Below are 21,394 nucleotides of genomic sequence, written 5' to 3'. Positions count from 1 at the left end.
TAATTAAGTCTTCTATTCTAAGTTGTATTGTCAATTTATATAAAAAATTATAAATACAAATACGATTAAAGACCGTTTTGAATCTCTCTTTCGTCTCCACTTTAGTCTAACTTAAAACTATACTTATGTTTATTTTTGTTAACTCTATTTTTTGTAACAAAATTTAATTTTTAACATTTACTAGTTTTTTAAAATATTGAATTTGAAAAATAATATTTGAATTTATGATAAATATCTTTAATTTTAATTTTGTGTAACTATGTTAAATTGATTAATATATATAATGTCAATACGTACCGAAATTAAGGTATACCGATATCAATTTAAGATTAATGTATGATATTTTTTTTATCGAAATTTTCGATAAGATATAAAATATGGTTAAAAATTAAGATATACCGTAGCGACCCATTCCTAAATTATACATTTGATACATAAAAAAACATATTAAATGAATTTTTTTTTTAATATGGTTGCTATATAAATAAACATTATGAAAAACTAAAAATTAAATATATTTATTCTAAAATATATATTTTTTAATTTAACATTCTTATAAATTAACAAATATTATTTTATTTTGGAATAAAGGAGAACTAGCATGACACCTCACAACCATCACAACCATGGCTCCCACTTAAACTCAAAACGCTTTAAAATAAAATCAAACTCGTGACTTTTTGGTCTTTTTAGCCAACTCTTACTACTGGACTATTTTAATTATAAACTAATAAATATTAAAAATTAATTTTTTTTATAAAAATTAAAGTTAACAAGAATAAATATAAGTATAATCTTCTAACTAAAATGAAAGCAATAAAGTGAGATTATTTTCAATCACATTTGCATAAATAATTTTTTATAAATTGATAATAAAATTTAAGTTTAATAATAATAATAATACTTTCAAGTCCTGTTTTGTATTTAAAATTAATTTAAGAATATAATAAACTTTATTATGTGTAATTTGAGAAGAAAAAAAATATTATATTAAAATAAAATTAATTTTTAATCTCGTAAAATAAAATATTTAGTAATTACATATATTAAATGATATCACAGTATAATTATATTTTAATTTAATTTTTAATTATATATTTTATTTAAATTAATATTAAATTTATTTATTTCCTTATAAATATATATTATATATTTTTTAATTTAAAAATATTATTTTAATATATCTCAAAATTGAAAATATTATAACTTTACCATAACAATTATTTCCACACTCCACCTTACATTTTTTTTAATATATAAAAAAAATTGATATTTTCTATTTATAGATAATATTTCCAGCCTTAATCACAACCTACCCAATCAAAATCGTTTCCAAAAGATGCGTGTTAATAATAATAGTTAGATGGTGAAGTGTTATATATTTAATTATTTATAAGGTTGTTTATTTTTGAAGTTTATATTAATTAAATATTAAATTTTAATGTGATAAAATGCATTAATATATATATATATATATATATATTTGAAATAAAATATTCAAACTAAAAAAGATAGAAAAGGTGAAACCCTAACGGGCCTTGGTTGAAGCTCGGACGGCTGTTCATCAAGTAACGATTCATTCAATCAGACCGCACTCTTCCATTCATAGACGCTGGGAAGTCCGGCCTCCTCGATCGCAGCCTTCACTTCACCGGAATCTCTACTGCTGTTATCGGCTATCAGCGGAGCCCTAACTCAGCAAACCGCTTCTTCCAAGCTCCGGCAATACTGGTCATCCTCTCTCCTTGACCTATTATTATTGTGAGTTACTATTATTCATAGATTGCTGCTTCAGAGAAGCTTATTAGTGCACTATCATCTAATCGTTGATTCGTTTAGCAGCGATGCATATCATATTTGATTTCTAGTAATTGTTAATTAAAGTGATGTAAACAATAGTGATATTAATTACTGATAGGGAAGACCCAACCTTAGCCTTATGAACTACCATTAACCCAATGTGGTTCCCCATTGAACCCTTTGGTTCTTTTGTCAACGTACTTACATAATTTTTTGGATTCACATTAAATTTTGCCTTTTTTTTGTTTGTATCCTTTAAATTATGTTCTTGAATTCTTGCGAGTTTAATAGCTTGATCTATAGTAGTGAGATGTAACAAATTAATCAATCGTTCAAATTTCAACCTTCATTCCTCCCAAGAAACTGCTGGGACGTCATATATCTTGCTGAATGAGCTCTCAATTCCATCCATTTCAGAATGTAGTCTTTTAATTCATCTTCTTGACTAATTCGATTAAATTCCATGACCCCGTCTCGATGTCCTTTTTCTTGAAACGTTGTCAAGATTGTTACAAAGAATTCTGTCCATGATATTATCCATCTTCCAACCGAGTAATTTGTGAACCAAACATGCTGAATAACCCACCTTGTCATCATCTTCCCCATGATGATTATCAAAGAATCTTGTAACCTTGGTTATCCAATTCCGTGGATGAGCAAATTCTATCTTGGGCTGCTTTGCTATAGACCCACCTTGTGCCCCGAGAAAGTTTCTTGTATGGGTGGTGTCGGCAAAATTTCAGAATAGTTAGGTCTCGTCCACTTGAAATATGGTTTCTTGAATTTCTTTGCACTCCTTCACCTGATATATGAGTTCTTGAACCTTCATTGTCATTTAAATAAGAAAATTCATCCCACCTTTGCTTCAACAAGAGTTCTATTGTTTTGTTCAGATTCACCATGTTCTTGGAGATTTCGCTAAGATACGACACAATTGCTCATTTTCAATTGTTTTGAATCTTTGAAAAAATCTCATAAACATCTTTCTTCAAATCTTGGTGATCGTTGAATTTTATCCGTACTCTCATCTGAACTCATCGATCTTGTAGTTGTCATTACGAAAGAAGTTGCTCTGATACCAACTGTTGTGACCCTTATAATTAGACAGAAAAAAATTCTAAAAAATAGAGCCAAAAGTGATTTAAAAGAAACTAGAAAGTATTTTATTACATATATCATCATACCCACTAGTTTAAGGATATATTTATCATAATAAAACACAGCTATATAAATTAAGGTCAACAAGCTGGTGACTGGGCTTTGACTCCCAAAACCCTAATCCTTTCTATTTCCTTATTTCTTTTTCTTCTTCCTCTTCCTCTTTTTATTTACCAGAGAGTGGGCATCCATCTCTCTTCTTTTCTCTACTGACGGCTAATTCTTGCTTCCAACAACCGAGACAGACCTTTTCCATAACATCATACCGCCTTTCAATACTTCCACACCAGTCGGACGTTCTCTTGCCTTCGGTTTCCCACTGTTGAAGACAAAGTTTGTGTAGAACAGAAACCAAAAACCTCGGGTAAATTCCATTTCTAGATGAAGAACCTGTGTACTGTTGATTTGATCATGTTATACCAACTGTTTTCCTGCTTGGGTATGAACCTAGATGGGCAATTTTACATGAGAAATAGAGAAAATTTGTATAAAAGCTGATAGATAGAATGGGGGAGAATAGGTATAGAAGAAACAGAGTAGGAAGAGAAGAACAATTAACAATAATACTGCTAATATTGAATATTTTAATCAGCAGATTACCCTGTTTTTATTAAATTGTTTGTTTTGCAGCAAAAAAAGTAAGTAGTGATTGAATTGTAATCCAATCATCATTGTTCAAGAGATGTCGTCACTAAGGAATGCTATTCATAGACGGGAACACAAGGAGCGATCTCAACCGTAAGAACTCTTTCTTGAAAACCTGTTTTATATTCATTATGTTTCTGTTCTTTAATTTATTTTTTTCTGTTGTTATCAGATCATCAAGAAAGAAATTTGGACTTCTCGAGAAGCATAAGGACTATGTAGTTCGTGCAAAGGCATTTCACAAGAAAGAAGATGCTCTGCAGGTAATCATTTAACAGTTTTCTTGTCGACTTATTAATGCTTTCGAGTCTCACTGCGTGTAATCTTGTAATTTTTTTATTCAGAAACTCAGAGAAAAGGCTGCGTCTAGAAATCCAGATGAATTCTACTTCAAGATGGTCAATACAAAAACTGTTAATGGAAGTCATAGAAAAGAGTAAGTTTGTAGGTTTAGTTATTTATTTTTTTACATTTATCTAATCAGTGTTTTACAGGAGTGAGGCGAATAAATATACTCAAGATCAACTGATGTTGATGAAGACCCAAGATTTAGGTTATATTATGCAGAAACTTCAAAGCGAGAAAAAGGTTTCTACGATCGAACTATGAATATACTTTTCTGTTCTTTTTTTACATTGATCTTATAAATGCAAGTTAATATATTGCAGAAAGTTGAGAAGCTCACAGCAGTCTTGCAATCCATTGACAATGATCATTCGGGCAAACATGTCTACTATGCTGAAGACAGGTCTGTTTTATTTTATTTGAATTGTGTTCATCATTCAACCTGTTATCGCTAATGTTCAATTTTGTTTATTCTTAAAGTTACTAGATTGTTGATTTTTTAGCTTTAATAATACTCATTTGAATATTGTATCCAGATGAGAAACCATCTCACTAATTTCATCAATTATCATGTATTTGATATCAGGGATGAGGCCAAAGAAATGCAATCGCAAACATCAGAAAGTCGAAAAGTGCCTGGTTTGGACAAATTGCCTAATCACATTAAAAAGTAAAGAAATTCTGCATACTTTTATTATATATTTTGCCGATTTATTTATTTATTTATTTATTAAATTTTCTGGTTGCTTACATAAAAATGCAGAAGAACAGCTGGGTCATACAAACAACTTGAAAAACATAAAAGCTTGGTGACTCAATTGGAGACTGTATATACTGAGATGTCCATGAAGCAAGAACTACAGGTATTTTTGCTATTTATTTTTCCAGTCTTTATTAGAGTTATCTCGCGTTATATTTACTGTTTTCATTGTGCAGAAAAAGGGGCGTAAACGAAAGTTACGAGAAGATGAGATTGTATGTCCTACTGAAAAACCAGTTTACAAGTGGCGTGCAGAACGCAAGCGATGAAATTTCATATTTCATGGATGTGTTGTCTTCTCGATATTACTAACAGTAAAAATATTTTGTCAACTTTGTTTGTATTTTTGTACGTTTAGCCCAAAACAAAGGAAGTCTTATTTTTCGCACATTTGATTATCGGGATTATTGCTCTGCTTGTTTGTGTTATGACAAGTGAATTTTTCTTGCTTTTTATTTTCTTCTTGTAACCATGATTTGGTTTAGGATTTTTGGTTAAATTTAAATTTGGTCATATTAAGTTGGTACAATTTTACATTCATATTTTATATTCCAGATGTATATAAACAGGGTCTGTATTTTACAATTTTATAAATTAATTTTAATATAATTAAATAAACAAATCATATAAAAAAATTCTAACATAATAACAATTAAAATTTTGAAAACCAAAGTGGTATATTATAACTAATAATAATTTGAAATAAAATCTTATAATAAATAAATTTTGGTCAACATATTTTTTTATATTATGTATATATTAATAAATTAATATAAAAATAATCAAGATTATACGAGAAAATAGAAAAAAAAAACGGTGAAACCCTAACGGTCTAAGACACTTAATTGAAGCTAGACCGGCTGTTGAACGGTTCAATCGGACCGCACTCTTCCATTCATAGATAGACGCGTCAATGTTTAGCCATATCTCTTGATCGTAGTCAATATCGCTCGGAAATCCGGCCTCTCCGATCGCATCCGTCACTTCACCGGAATATCTTCTAACCGGCGACTACTGTTTCCGGCTATCGGCGGAGCCTTAACAGAGCAAATCGCTTCTTCCGGCAATACTGGTTATCCTCTTTTCGATACTAATTTGCTTATACATGTGATTTCTGCTTCAAAGAAGCTTATTAATGCGATATCTAATTGTTGATTCGTTAAGCGATGCATATTATTTTTGAAATTGTTAATTGAAGTGATGAAAACAAACAATGGAGATAGTAGTTACTGATAGGGAAGACTGTATGTATGAAAGTAAGATGAAGAAATAATTGATATCTTTTGTAGTGAAATAGGAACAATCTGATCTGACATAGTTGACAAACTAAGAACAGTCTAAAATGATTGGATTAATAGTTTATTTTTGCTGCTACAATTCAGAGGAGGAAGAAGAAGATGGGATTGGTAAGGAAAGCTGGAGACTGGGCTTTCAAAGCCTTCACAGCTAGTCTTGGTGTGACGACTATTTACCTAGTTGGTTCTTTCTCCTTCAATGTCTATCGTGGACTTGCTTGGCACAACGCTGAATCGGTAAATATACTTCAATTGTTTTCTAGGGTTTTGACATTCACTACTTGCAACTTATGTATTCTATTTGAATGAGCTTTTGCATATGTGAATAGATGTGAATAAGTATAGTCTTTAGAGTTTCTTTTGAGAGAGTTGGTGATTTCTCATTAGAATCGTTTGACACCCCATTATCCAATCAAACATATATGAACTATGAACAATTCATTGATGATTTCTCAGCCAAATCTAGGTACAAAAATGTGTGTTTAACGTTACATATGTTGGTGTTTAGGGTTTGTTTATTCATGATGTTAGAACCTTTGTACACACACAATGAGACACGATGATGGACATTTATTGTTAATTCTATTATGCAGAAACTGAACAAAGAAAGGGAGAATGAAGAAAGCTCTCCTTCCTCTTGAGGAGGTTAGGTGATGATTTTGGTGTTTGGACTATTATGGTGTCGGTTTGGTTAGTGTAATTTTTCTTTTTGTAATGGAACAAGAGATGACAATTATAAAAATCCTGATTGAGTTGAGTTGGATCATATTCATATCCAGTTAGGTCATTTGAAATGAATAACATGATGATGATTAAGTTATATTTAGGACATTTTCTAATGAATACATGTCTTGTTATAACTTTGATTCATTTTTTTCTCAGTTCTGGTATTTGCAGGCTTCTACTTGGGCTAATTTAAACTAGTACAAAATTAGCACTATTTTAAATCTCTTCATCTTCTGTATAATATATTTATAAATTGGGCGCGGGCATAGTTTTTATCTAGTCTCTAGGCTTACCGGTCTTTTGAGGTTCTTGTACATGATGCGATAGATGAATTTTTTGTGGTCATGAGTTTAATAGTATCGGTGTTGAGTGATCATAAATATTGGTGATCTCTTAATTGATATTTGAGTTATTTTTGATTAATTTATGACAAATCATATCATAACTTTTATGGAACTCAAAAATCTAGTTGGAATATCTATTTTGATTTTAATAAGAAACCTTTAATTGTGTAGTCATGCATATATATATGTGTTTATATTTTTAATTTGCTAGAAAGTATATAAGTTTGAGTGAACTGCTGCATTTATAAAATGAAGATGTGATTGTAGTTTAGAAATAAATACTTTTTTGTTTGTATTAAAGATAGAGTGACAAATTGAATTTTAAGATGGGTTATAACTTATAAGCTCAATTTTAATTGAAATGATTAAACAAATATGTATAGGCCAATTCAAAGCTGTCTTCTATACTTTATTATTTAAATTAAAGTATAACACGCTTGTGTAACTGAAGTGAATGAGCTAGAAAAAGGTGTCCATAGAGTGTTACGATTTTTCAATTTAAACCAATCAAATTTATTTATTTGTAAACAAAATTCTTTACATATAATTAACTCAAATTTCAACCCACATTAACTATTGTCAATTTATCTTTTAGTTCTTGTAATTTTTTTAAACAACTCTATCAAATTTATATTAGTTGGAATTCAAACACTAATCTTCCACATATATAGATTAGGGTTTTAAATTCACACTTGAAATTCAAATATATATATAATTCTTTTAAATTCGCACAACATATATTATAAATATTCTCCATTTCAAATATTTATAAATTTTTCAAACATGGGTCTCTATTGGGAATTATACTAGTGACATTCGGTTAAAATTTAAACATTACGTTGGTTAAAATGTCGTTCTATTTCAAAACTTGTATGTCATTTTTTTTTATCTTGGGACAACCTATCGTATTTATTTAAACTCCCATAAAAATATAAATATTTAAATCGCTACATAAGATCATGTTAGTCAATCTGAAAAAAAATTCGAATAAAAAAAATTAATAATAATAATAACAATAAGATTCAATTCAGCCGTGACCTTATTAATATATATTTCTAGACTCTTGTAATCTTAAATCATTTTAAATTTAATGAAAAAAAATAAAAAAAAGGTTAAAATTTGAAAAACAATGTAGCTAGCCAAATTTGAAATTAACCAATTCAGATGATACATATTGAAATGTTCTGCATCTTAACCAACATAATTGATTTTAGTTAGGCATGGCAGTCGTGCCCCCGACGGTTCGGATACCCGAAGGAACCGATCGGTTTGGGTATTTATTTTGATTTTCTGTTCGGGTCTATTTCGGGTTGGAAACGTTTGGTTGCGGGTACCGATAGAAGCACCAAGACCCGATAATCAAAAGAACTGTTTCGGTTCTTACTTCTTATTGTTGTTGGGTTTTTGTTTTCCTTGGTTAATGAGGAAAAGCCCAACAAATAGGTCCATTTGAGCCCCACTTGATTCACTTATTTGGGAGTAATATAAAAGGGGAGAAATCTTCTTTTGCAAGAAATAAGAGCAAAAGAAAGAGAGAGAAAATCAAGAAAGAAAAGAGGGGAAAAAACTTCAATTTCAGCAGCCTTAGTATTTTGATGATTGCCGGAGTTTGCACCGTTGAATCGTTCTAATTTTTGGACAGCAGCTTCACAACTTCTGGGCCAACATTCTGAACGGTGGAGATCGGATTCTGAGGTCTGGAGGTCGGGGTTTCGTTGCCGGAACAGTAGCAATTGTTTTTGGTGATATTCTTCTTTTCTTGTTCTTTGATTGTTTATATATCTTTGATGTGCATGTTTCCAAGGATATTGTGAATCTGTATGCCTCTAGTATTGTCTAGAGAAATTTTTTTTGTATTGTTCTTTTGCTGGTGATAGTGGATTTTAAGCGGCACTAGTTGTCCCGTGGTTTTACCCATTGAGGAGTTTTCCATGCTAAAATTATGTGTTGTTTGTGTGTGTGCTTGTTTGGTGTGTTACTCATTGTTTTATGGGCTGTGTTGATTACATTTGTGCATACTTATTTGTTATCTTCCTCACAGGTTTAAACAGTTTGGGAAAGTGTTGCCAAACGAAGGATAAATTCCGCATTTGTTGTTTACCGTTGTGGTGCATTTCCATCAATTGTATCTTTTCGGTTACTTTCGGTTTTTCCAGCTTAAAGAAAACAGAGACTGCCATTGTTGGAAAAAAAAGAAGAGTTCTCGTAAGCAAGAGAAAACTGACCAAATGCTCTATATTCATTCATTTCAAGATACGGTTGGTTTGATTTAATTAGATTTACATTTGTTTTATTCAAAAGTTTAAAATTTTATATTTAAATGAAATCATGTAATTTTGTATTTTTTTTCAATACTTTTATAATTCAAAATTTAATTTTGTTAGTAATATTTTTTTATTATCTTTTAAAAATAATATAATTTTAATATTATAGATATAATTCTTCCTATTTAAATACTTTATGACAATAACTTAAACTTTTTTAATAATATCAAATATTATAATAATTATCTTTTATTTACTAAAAATAATTATTTATTAAAGAGTCAAAAATAATATTTAATAAGTGAATTTCTAAACTTTATAAATCAAATGGTCTAATTTATAAAATATATTTTTTTAAACAAATGAATTTTTATAAATATTCGGTTCTAAGGCCAAAAATTTGCCCTGATATAATTTTTTATATAGAGTTAAACTCAAAAAAATATATGAGTAAAAATAAAATATTCTCTAATTTATACTTTTTTACATTACAATAAAATAAAAAATCAATTTATTGATTTTTTTTTACTGATAAACAAAAATAGATATTAAATTATGAATGGGATAAAAAAATTATAAGATTAAAACAAAATCGAGACTTATTTTTTAAAACGGTCCGAGTCGGGTACCCGTCGAGTACCCATCGGGTCAGAACCAGCCAGATTCGGGTTAATGTGGTCCTTTTTTCGGGGCAGAATTGGATCCGGTTCGGGTTCCCTTCAAACCTGACCTTTTGCCATGCCTAATTGATTTCATGGATCATCAATACCTATTTACACTCAACTTTCCTTTAAGTATACTGTTTTTTTAAGTAATTTGAATTTAATACAATTTGTGTGTGTGTGTAACTAGTAGTCTAGTTCAATCATATCTTAAAATAAAAATGGAATATTAGTTATGAATTAGTTCAATAATTATGGACTAAAGGCTTCAATTAATAAGCTAAGCTCTTCATTTCAATAAAAAGAAGAAGCAAAAGCTCTTACAAGATTCCTAATAAGCTATAATTTATGTTTATGACCCTTCTTATGATAATAAATAATTAGTATTTTTATTCCATACTAGTAAATTTGAAATAAATATGATATTTCTCCAAGTAATTGATTATTGTGACTGTTTTCCTTTAACCAACCTTTGTCTGTTCATTTAACAACTATAACTATATTAATGATAATAATAATAATACCTCATTTAAGTGGGGGTAATGAATATGGATTGTCTCGAATAGGAAGAAGAACATGAAAAGAAGAAATTGTGAAGAAGGAAGAAGAAATGAAGGAAGAAATGATGATGAAAAGAAGAAATGGTGAAGAAGGAAGAAGAAGAAATGAAAGAAGAAATGGTGAAGAATGAAGAAGAAGAAATGAACGGAAGAAATAAGAAAAAGAGATGAAGAGTCACATAGGATTGATGCAATAGAAATTAGGGTTTGATTTAGGATAATAGAATATAAAATATAGATTTTGGGCTTTCTATATGAGTTTTAAAAAGAGATAAAAAAAAATATTGTTTTAATTTTAAGTTTTAATATTAAATAAATAAATAAAATATTATATATTATAAGGCTCGAAAAAGGTCGACAAACCATCGAACAAGCATTATATGAGCTCGAGTTCGACTCGAATATTAAACGAGCCGACTCGAACTCGATTAAAGTCAAACTCAAGTCGAGCTTTGACCGAACGGCTCGCGAGCAGCTCACGAGTGGCTTGACTCATTTGCAGCCCTAGTCTCGAGTTAGAGTTAACCTCCTCCAGGGAATAAACCCAAAGAAACCAAAATAATAATAATAATAATAATAATAATAATAATAATAATAATAATAATGTGGAGAAATCAAACAAAGTTGGATTCTTCATTTCCTTTCCTTTTGAAATCAAACAATAAATACTTAGATTGTAGCCAAAATCAAATAAAATTGGCTTCCATCCATGTCTACATTTCATGATATCAGACATGGAAATAACAATTGCTCAACCTTTTTTTTTTTTTTTTATCAAAAATATATATATATATATAAAAACACTAGGAATTATAATAATAATACATACATACATTACATACCAGAATTGAAGAAATTCTGTTGAATAGCTGTTGCTGGCTTCTATATCCAATGGAGCAGTTTCCTCCTTCAAGTTCAGTGGTAGTAATAATAAGAAAGCTTCTTTTTTATGTACTTTCATAAACTCATCTTTCCATTCCAAGTACCCCAGCCATAATGGATCATAATCTGATCAAACACAATCATCAATCATTAACTTCTAAATTTACCCCCCCCCCCCCCCCCCACCACCACAAATTTATTACCATCTTCACATACCTCTTGTCGCATGAATCTTTCATTTTAATTGGTTGACGCGTCTCGAGATAACATGGGAGGAGGAGTATTCACTAGCACCAAATGCAGCTAGAGGATTCACAATAAAACCACCGCCACCATCGCAGCCTTGTGGGGTTTCTGCATTATTGCCTCTCGAAGATTTTTGTTGACTGATAGCAGAAGAAGCAAGAAACCTTGAAATTGAATGCTGATGCTGCTGATGCTGCTGCTGCTGCTGATGATGGGTTTCTGTTCTTCTCCATAACTTTGAGCTTAAAAATGCTGTACCAGGTAGTAGGTTACAGAACATACTGCTGTTTTTTTTAGCTTCAATCTTAGACATCCTCCCAGTTGATGTTGCCAAGTCAAATGATATCTCATCCAATGACAGTTCTAGTCCATGAACCCTATTCTCAAGTGATCTCATTCCATTTTCAGAGCTTCCAATGAACCTCTATTTTTCAGAACAACAACAACAACAGAAAATAGTTGTCAATTACTTGAAGAAACCCTAAACTACATGTTCAATACGGGTTGTTGATTACCTGGAGCAGATCCAATAAGTTGGATTGTTGACTTTCAATCTGAACAAGTTGTTGACGTATCTGAGTTAGATCCTCTTGTTCTTTCTTGCTCCGGCAAATATCTTGTGTATTAGGTTTTATAATTGATTCGTTTGTTTCCTTATTATTGAATAGGGCTCGCCTCACTTCTGGCTTACCGATTTCATCTCTACCAATTGGATGGTCCTCATAACTTGCAACAATGGAGGAAGAGAGTGCAGCATGAGGAGGAGCAGCAACAGTACTTTCAGATTTCCAATCATTCACCCGCTTGTGTTCAAGCTTTCTGAATATTGCTTGACCTGCCTTTTTATCGTTGGAATCTAGTGGACTTCTTTTTCTAGCAGTCGTGACTATTGAGGCATCAGATTCAGGTTGCTTGTTTTGAGGAACGCTACTTCTCCTCCCTAATTGAGCAGCTCCTACTGAAGTTCTGGCATTTTCTGTTTGTTGAGATCACAATGAAAAAGATCAAAATCAAGTACAAATACAAATACATTCAGAGAAAGAGAATGATCATGAAGCTATACCCTTAGATGAAGATAAGGGATCAGCAGGAGGGGATGATTCTTCATCTCCTGTATTATCGGGGATCTCCTTCCAAACTTCCACCAACTGGTTCATCGTCTCCCTCACGCTCTTCACCTACACATAACACAATTGTGATATACAGATTTTAATACAGGATCACACCATGGAATGAAATCATCAAACACAAGTTCAGAGATGAGATGTAAGAACTGGAAATGGAATTGGTTCAGTTCAGACCTTGTCGTATCTTCTAGTCTCGAATTTTTTTAGTGCTGGATTTTTGAATTCAGCCAATATTTCATTCTGTCCTACAGCCAGCTGCACAAGTGCCTCGGCCGCGCTCTTCCTTGCAGCCCAATCCTCACTGCTAATGAAATCAACCAAGCAAGGGACTAGATTCTTCAAAGTTTGCTGGCTGGAAGCCGCACCAGTTCCAATGACGCTACCTACTAGTGCCAATAATGCCGGCTTTGCCTTAAAGCTCTCGCACTTGAGAAGCTTCTCGAGTCTCGGAAGAAACTTTTTCAAGTAGATAGGTTCCGGATCTGGCGACGCTTCAATTGCCGCCGTAAGACACATAGCGGCACTGATCTGAGAATTCTGATCTTGTTCTGTAACGAGAGCGTCGATCAGAGGCTTAATGATTGAGCTAAACGGAGGTTTAACAATGTGAGACGAGATAGAAGAAATTGCGGCGACACAGGCGGATCGAACGGAGGAATCAGAGTCACGTAGACGGCGAACGACGGCGGAGAGAAGCTTGGAGAGGTAAGGAGCGAGAGCGTCTCCGTGAGCCTCGGATAGAAGAGAAATGAGACGGACGCATTGCTTGCGAACGGGAGATTTGTCGGCAGCGTCGGTGGATGAGATTGAGGAGAGGAACGGCGGAATGGCGTCGTGAGATAGAGTTCGAGCGATGGATTCGAGTTCCACTGCAGCGGCTGAATGAGTATCGCGATCGGCTAGCTTTCCGAGACAAGTTAAGACTCGATGCTTGATTTCTCGATTCAACGTAACTGCCGTCTGATGTTGTTGTTGCTGCTGCTGTTGCTTTAATGGCGCCATTATATTCACGACTGGTAGTGTAGAGTTGCAGCACGGCGGTCCTGCGGAAGTGTTATTGATCTCCGGCGAAGATATGAAAGTCCGGCAGCATCGCCGGAGAAGATGAAAGGGATAAAGAGGAGTCGGTGACGGTTGTCAGCTTTCTTCGTGAATTAGCTTTAACTTTGCCTGACTGACGCCTTAAGTCGTTTTTTCTTCCCTCCTTTTATAAAGAAAAGGGAGGGAGAAGACGGAGAGATTCACGGAGTTTATGCGCCAATCAAGGCCTTGTTTGTTTAGAGAATCATCTTTATCATATTACATTAAATCTTAAAACATTTCTAAAGCACTCACAAACAATTTTTTTTAGAATAAATTGTCAAAATTGAGACTAAGATTTGAAATACTTCTTTTAAAACTCACAATTTAATTTAAGAGTTATCCGAGTTAAAATTATATTTTAATAATTTTAAACGTTATTAACTTATTATCTACGTGACATTTATATATAAATATATAAATAAAAAATTTATATCATTTAACTATAAGTGAATAAAAAATTTAATTATCTAATTTTAGAATTGATAGTTAAACTCTTCTTTATTTATTTGTTTAAATTTAATAGTTAAATTAATATATTAATATTTTATTTATTTATAATAATAAATTAAAGAAGGTTTGAAACCACAACTCTAATTTTATATAACTTTAACATTAAAAAAACCTTACATAGTTAGATTTAAAATAATATTTTTGAAATCACAAATTACTGTAAATAATGATCTGACAATTTAAAAAATTAACACCAAACTATATATTAATTTAAAATAAAAAAATTCTAAACAAAAGTCCATAATATTTATTAAAAAAATACTCAATTATCAAAGTTTAAATAGTATTAAACTAAAATATATTTAATTATATTCGGTGAAATAGTGAAATGATCATCTAAAAATTGTTAAGCTCCATGTGAAGGTACCAAACATTTTAGGTTATGCTTGGAAGTATAATTTTAATTATAATTTTAATTCCTATTTTATTATAATTGTAAATTGAATTATTATCTTCATTTATTAAATATGTTTTAAATTTAAATTAGATCCATAACTATGAAATTAAATCTTAAAAAATGAATAATTTTGATTATTGATATTATACTTTTATTTCAATTTTTTTTATATATTCTAATTAGATTTAAAATTGTACATCTAATTTTAAATCCATCATAACCAAACCAAACCAAACATAGCCTAAATTAAATTCCAAAATAACATAATAAGGACAAATACCATGTGATCCCAACTCACGTTCCTTCATTTGTTTGATACGTTTTTTCTAGACAAAACTATGATATATATATTAATATATAAACTAAATAGTAACAATAGAAATACAATATTGTCACAATAATTATTTGGATAAGTTATCTTATTTTAGAAATAAAAAAAAAGTAACATCTATTTTCTTTAATAAAAAATATTATTAAAATATTTAATATATATAATTAAGGTGTATTTTAAAATATTTTAAATAATGACATTTACTTAATTTTAAAAAGTTTTAAATAAAAGTTAAATTCGTGACATTTAATTTAATAAGAAACGCTCTTAAAATTTGAACTAACTTAGTGTTTTTTTATTTTTGTTTAAATTTAACTCCAAAATTGATTATTTTCAAATAAAATTTTAGAAAAGGTGGTTGAACTACTTATCCATTTTAATCAAAACTCATTTTAGTATTAAATACAATAAAGTTGATAGAAACACATCACACAAAATAGAAATTGAAGAAATAATTATGAAGCTTAATAATTGCAAACAAGAAGTTTCATAAGTTGCAAAATATTTTAGCCAAATCTTATATTCTAAAATGTTAAGTATGTGCAATTCAGGTTCGGGTAGGCTCAAGCTTTTACGATAGAAAAATTATTTAACATCTAATTTCTTAATTTTTTGTTTAAATTTAATTGACTATTTATTTTTCTAATTCTAAAAAAAAATCATAATCACATTATTCATAATTTTTTCTTTATTTTATTCAAACCCACTCTAAAATTATTATAAGCCTACTTTAATTTTTTTTAATAGCCACACAACTATAATTCCAATGTCCATATCTAATTACAATATATCTAGTTTATTGTCAAACTTATATTATAATAAGGGATTATTTCGATCCTACTAATATAGGTACTACCAGTGTCGGCCTCGAAAATTGGGCAGTTCTATCCCATATAAAAAAATATGAAAAAAAATTTGATGCCTTAATTTTAGTTAAAATAAATTGTTAAAACATAATTTTGTTTAGATTTGAATCCATAACTAAATAAAATTTATTTTTTTTCATCTTGAATCACTAGGCTACACATTATTATGTCAAAAAAACTAATAAATTGAAGTAAAAATTTTATTATTTTTATTAAATGAGCTACCGTGGGGAGTGTACTGCCTAGCCCGTAGGTTAGTCGGGCTTACCTTAGGGCCAGCCCTTAGTACTATGTATATTTCACTCACTAAGTGACATTTATACACAAAAGTGAACCATCATCCTTCTCATGATTTTTTTTTATACAAGGTAACGTTGACTTAGTAGATAAATGTAATATTAGTAGGATTGAAAATCCCTAATGTGTTTCAGTTAATGAATTCTTTACATTAATTTGGTAAGTTATATCCTATCCCTTCTCACAAGAGAAACAATTTAAAAGTTATTTGATATTTGAAAACAAAATGATTAAATCTTTAAATGACTAAATTGTAGTTATATTTGTTTAGTTTTTAGATAAACAAATGTAATATTATAAAATAAATTAAAACTAATATTGATTATAACCTAAAATCATCCATTGATTAGATTCCAAGCATAGTTACTAATATATATAGGTGACAACAAACAACAACTTAAGTATATTAAATTATTTGCTTTAAAGAAGTTAAATTTATTTGAAAAAAAGAAAAGAAAGTGTTGTATTTCTCCTTTTGTTTCCCTCCTAACCTTTCAAAACTAAATATAGGTGGTAAAAAATGGCATGGGGTCCATGTCCAAAAGTTATGTTTATATATCTTGACCATCACTTCATTTTCTCTTTAATTTTGTTCAAATTTCCACTTTTACTATTTACAATAAAAAAGAAGAAGAAGTTTAGGTCTTATTTGATATGGGGTTATTTCATATCTGAAGAACTAATTTATTATATTTAAATAACTTTATTTGGTATAAAAATGAGTTATTTGAACAAAAATAATCAAACTGTCTTTATTATTTAATATCTTAAAATGTTATAAAAAATAAAATAAATATAATTTAATATTTAAATTGATTACTTGAATGTTAGGATGAAAATTTATTAAAATTATTAAAAATAATTTTAAATAACTCACCTTATCAAATAAGATTAAGGCTAAAAAAAAGTATTTATAAAATTTGTTATTGTTACTCCACTTTAAAATACCTTAAATTGAAGTGAAATTGAAGTGAAAGGATCATAGAACATGTTATTTTTTAATTAAAGAAAAAGTATTGATCAAACTAAAATTTGATTTCAAATTTGCTACTTGCATTAGACAAAAAGAACTAAATTTGAAATTATAATTTTGTAAAATTACTCATAATTATAAATATTCTTTCTAACTAGATGTGCCCTTACAAACTTTTTGAATTTACAAATTTATATCACAATTAGACTAGCACAACAATTTACTGTCTTATTCCTTATAGTGAACCATTTGTAATGAGTTTAGTTATCATTTTTATTAAATTGAACTTCATTATTCATAATCAGCAGCTTAGATCTATTTAGGAATTAGTTTTCAATTTCAATTCAATCTAAACAAATTAATTATAAGTAGATTTGATTTTGGGAACACAAATTAATATTGTTTAGAAAATGTAGACATTTCTCAATATCTTGTACATGTATTTCTTAAATTTGAAATCAAACATTCATACAAAAAAGAGTTATAACTTATTGATCAACTCTCTTTTTTGTGTGTTAATATTGCATAATATAACTATACCTTGTTTATTTATCTAATATTAATTTGTAATGATTTTCTTTTTGTGAAATGAATTTTTATAGAGTTGTTTGTTTTTATTATCATATATTTAGGTTCACCTAATATGATTACTTATATAAATGACTAATTGAGTAGCTCAACAAAATAGAAATCTAACTACAATAGAAAATGTAGTTTGGTTTTGCAAACAAGTTCTAATAAACCCGAAAATTTTAATTTCCATTTTTTTTACAAATTGATAACACTGTTATTTATGTTATTAGGGTAAAACAATTCACATACCAATATAAAAAAGTTACTAACTAATATCATAGGAATATTATAGACGAAAATAAATTCTCAGACTATTAATACTTATTTTTTCCACTAATTGTAAGTCAAAGTAATTGGGAAATTATAAAACTATTATGAAAAGTTAGTTGAGTATAGAGGATTTGGTCTCAACATCCCCAACTACTCATTTGTAATGCCAAATTTTCTAAAAATTATATCAAATTAATTAGTTAATTTAGATTTTTATTATGTATTTTTTTAATTTGAAGAAAGCAACACAAACCCATATTCATTACTCTTTTTCAATTTAAGACATTTTTAATACAAAATTAAATATGATACTTATGATTTTATAGCGCAATTAAATAGAGTAAGTTGGTTTATGTCATGACCCAAGGGAAATGATTGTTACTCTATCACATCATTAGGGTTGGGGCAGGACAAAATTTAAGGTTCCACAATAGGGGATTAAAAAACATATATTGTTTTTCCGATTTTTTAAGAATTAAATCATGTTTAGTTTGAGTGTCGGTGAATTGAATTTATATAATTTGTTTAACTTATGTAAAATCATTTTTCGTGAACCACATATGTAAGGTCTAATTATTCATTCAAATTAATTGCGAAAATCATCATCTAACAACTATATGAAAGATATCAAACACATATATAAATTCTTTGTCGGTGTATTATAGATCACTAAATTTATGAAAATGATTTTCTATTAGAATAAAAACAAATATATAAATTCTTTAATTTAGGAGTAATTACATATTCAAATAGTTTTAGAAGTTTTTTCTGATAAAAATTAAATTTTACAGAAATAAAGTTATTAAAAATCTTCTAATAATACAAATAAAGTTTATACATTTTAAGAGTAATATTATTATTAAACTTTTGATTAATTGATAATTTTTATTAATAACTCCGTTATAACATACCTAAAAAATCGTCGTTAAATAGAAACTTCAACTTACAATGTATAAAAATGGAAAAATAAGTTGGCCCAATCACATCAATCTTCATTAGATTTTGAAAAAAAATTCTTCATTAGGTTAACTGTAATTTTTTTGTGTATAGTGAACTAAATAAGAATATTGCACTTAAGCTCAAGCAATCTTGGATGCATTATATCCTCTTTTTTAGACAATCATTCTCTATATGTTACAAATGCTAGGGGTATGTATATCACTCTTAACTTATAGTTAATGCTATTCGTATTTGGTCGATATCGTACTAGAATTGGAACATTAATATATAATTCTATATCGTCAATAAAACTTTTACCGCAAATATTAAATAGACAACCAACTCAGATTTCTTCCAAATGAGGAGAGCTCAACTTTGTAGATTGTCCCCCAACAATCCTAACCTCATGATAAATTTTTATAACTACAATTAGGTTACTAAGTTTTATATATACTAGTCATAATGAAAGTACAATTAAAAGGAAATATAATAGACTATGAGGATAGTGATAACTTCTTTTAAAAAAATTATTAAAAAATATGATGATATTTATTGGGAAAGCTAAGAGGGATGGAACCACATTAAAAACCCACCCGACCCATTGGTCCACATCTATGTACCCTTCAAGTTCTAGAGAATAGAGATATGGACATATCTAGCTAGGATATTTTTATTTGATCTAGACTATATATAAACTTTTGAAATGCCAATTAAAAATGTCATTTTTTTGAGTAGTTTTAGAAAAGAGGTCACAAATTAACATATGGAAAAGAAATATCAAATGGATTTGTGATGAGAAAAATACAAGAAATGATAGCCATGAAACATAACTATTCAAAGAATCCAAGCCAAATAATCATACACCACATGTGGTCATTGTCTTAGTGTCGGTTGACTGAGAACCCAAAAATCAAATAAATGAAGATGGACCCATTTTGGATTAACAAAATCACATGGGAAAAGGAAGGGACCATGGATCGATCATTGCTCAATATTTGATATTTTCTTCTATTTATAATATTAATTATACTTATTATTTCCATCTTCTTTACTAAGTTAATGTATAGTGTTAATTAGATCAAACTTTGGTTTTAAGGTTTCACCTCAAAATGTATAAAGTAGAGTTTAAGTCGACTATGACATATCGTGTTAACTTCATTTCACTCCGTAAATACGACATTAGTTAATTATGAATATATAGTTTATGTTAATCATGTACACTGATTAAAATTAACATATAAATAAAGGCAAAAAGATTAAGCATGTGACATGCTAAAGAATATTATTCCATTAGTTCCAAAAGTAATATAGGTTATGATGACAACTTTGGAATCTTGACTATTAAAATGAAACATAATGAATTATAGATTTAATTATAAAATCATTAATTTTAAACTCTTTACTTTGTCTTGAATCACATCAATTAAAATCAAATGCCTAGAGCTAACATGCAAGTGATCATTGAAAGAGTATACAAATTTAATATTAATAGTCAAGAAGGTCGAGATTTATTTATACATTAAATCTAAGTCTCCAAAAGCAACTCCCCAATATAATAATTAAACAGATGTAACAATAGAAAAAATGACGGAGTCATATATTAGAGTTTGGATAAACTTGAATTTAATGTAACGATGAACTTGAGCTTAAATGTAAAAATAAAATAAAATTCATAACATGCCTCTTGAGAGAATTAAACCCAAGACACTATATATATAGTTTATTTTAAAATCATTAGACGACTAAGATTATTTGTTTTTAAAAGATTGACAAATATATTAAAATTTAGTAAATAAAAAAAATGGATTGAATTTAAGTATAGTATAACCCTTATATAAATCTATAACATGGAATGATATAATAAGATGTTAATTATATATATAGTTTCATATAAAAAATATTTCTTTCTTTTGTGAATTTTAATTTTGATAAGAATCACATATAAGAATTAATTGAATATATGCAGACCAAAAATCGAAAATTTATTTAGAATTTCTCATTTGGATTGAGAATTAACAAGATATATATATACAAAATCATATATATGAAATTCAAATAATTTTCAAATGAAGCAAATGTATTTAAATGCATGTATGTGATGGAATTGGGAAATGAATCCAATACATCTTCATCGCCGGCCGGCTGCATGTGCGGTTCTTGTATGGATATGGGATGAATAAATTAATAATAATAATAATAATAATAATGATGATTATGATGATGCATGTGTGTTGAGCTCCGACATGTAACATGAGGAGGGAACAATAATCTTCTCTTTTTTTGGGGTGTTCTTGAATTTTAGTTCATTCTTTCTTTTATAATTATCTTGACAAAAAATTAA

General features: G+C 29.0%; 2 protein-coding genes across 3 annotated transcripts; one reads left to right on the top strand and one right to left on the bottom strand.

Moving 5' to 3' along the window:
• Positions 1-1,521: 1,521 nt before the first annotated feature.
• On the top strand, positions 1,522-5,163 carry LOC124931023 (probable U3 small nucleolar RNA-associated protein 11). Of its 2 annotated transcripts, none has more exons than XM_047471408.1 (9): positions 1,522-1,731; positions 3,589-3,696; positions 3,776-3,866; positions 3,948-4,039; positions 4,098-4,191; positions 4,272-4,351; positions 4,535-4,618; positions 4,712-4,811; positions 4,885-5,163. In XM_047471408.1, the coding sequence occupies exons 2-9, from the start codon at positions 3,641-3,643 to the stop codon at positions 4,975-4,977; spliced, it is 690 nt and encodes a 229-aa protein (XP_047327364.1). In that variant the 5' UTR covers positions 1,522-1,731; positions 3,589-3,640; the 3' UTR covers positions 4,978-5,163. The 2 variants fall into 2 exon arrangements, with proteins under 2 accessions (XP_047327364.1, XP_047327365.1); XM_047471409.1 differs by having other exon boundaries at positions 1,522-1,761.
• Positions 5,164-11,169: 6,006 nt separating this feature from the next.
• LOC124931052 (TORTIFOLIA1-like protein 4) lies at positions 11,170-14,003 on the bottom strand. Its single transcript, XM_047471440.1, has 5 exons — positions 12,989-14,003; positions 12,751-12,865; positions 12,203-12,663; positions 11,658-12,111; positions 11,170-11,567 (listed from the first exon to the last, which is right to left on the bottom strand). The coding sequence occupies exons 1-4, from the start codon at positions 13,814-13,816 to the stop codon at positions 11,677-11,679; spliced, it is 1,839 nt and encodes a 612-aa protein (XP_047327396.1). The 5' UTR covers positions 13,817-14,003; the 3' UTR covers positions 11,170-11,567; positions 11,658-11,676.
• Positions 14,004-21,394: the final 7,391 nt, after the last annotated feature.

Source organism: Impatiens glandulifera, chromosome 3, assembly GCF_907164915.1.
Source record: "Impatiens glandulifera chromosome 3, dImpGla2.1, whole genome shotgun sequence".
In the NCBI taxonomy this organism is placed as follows: Eukaryota; Viridiplantae; Streptophyta; class Magnoliopsida; order Ericales; family Balsaminaceae; genus Impatiens; species Impatiens glandulifera.
This window is presented reverse-complemented; position numbering and strand designations above follow the sequence as displayed.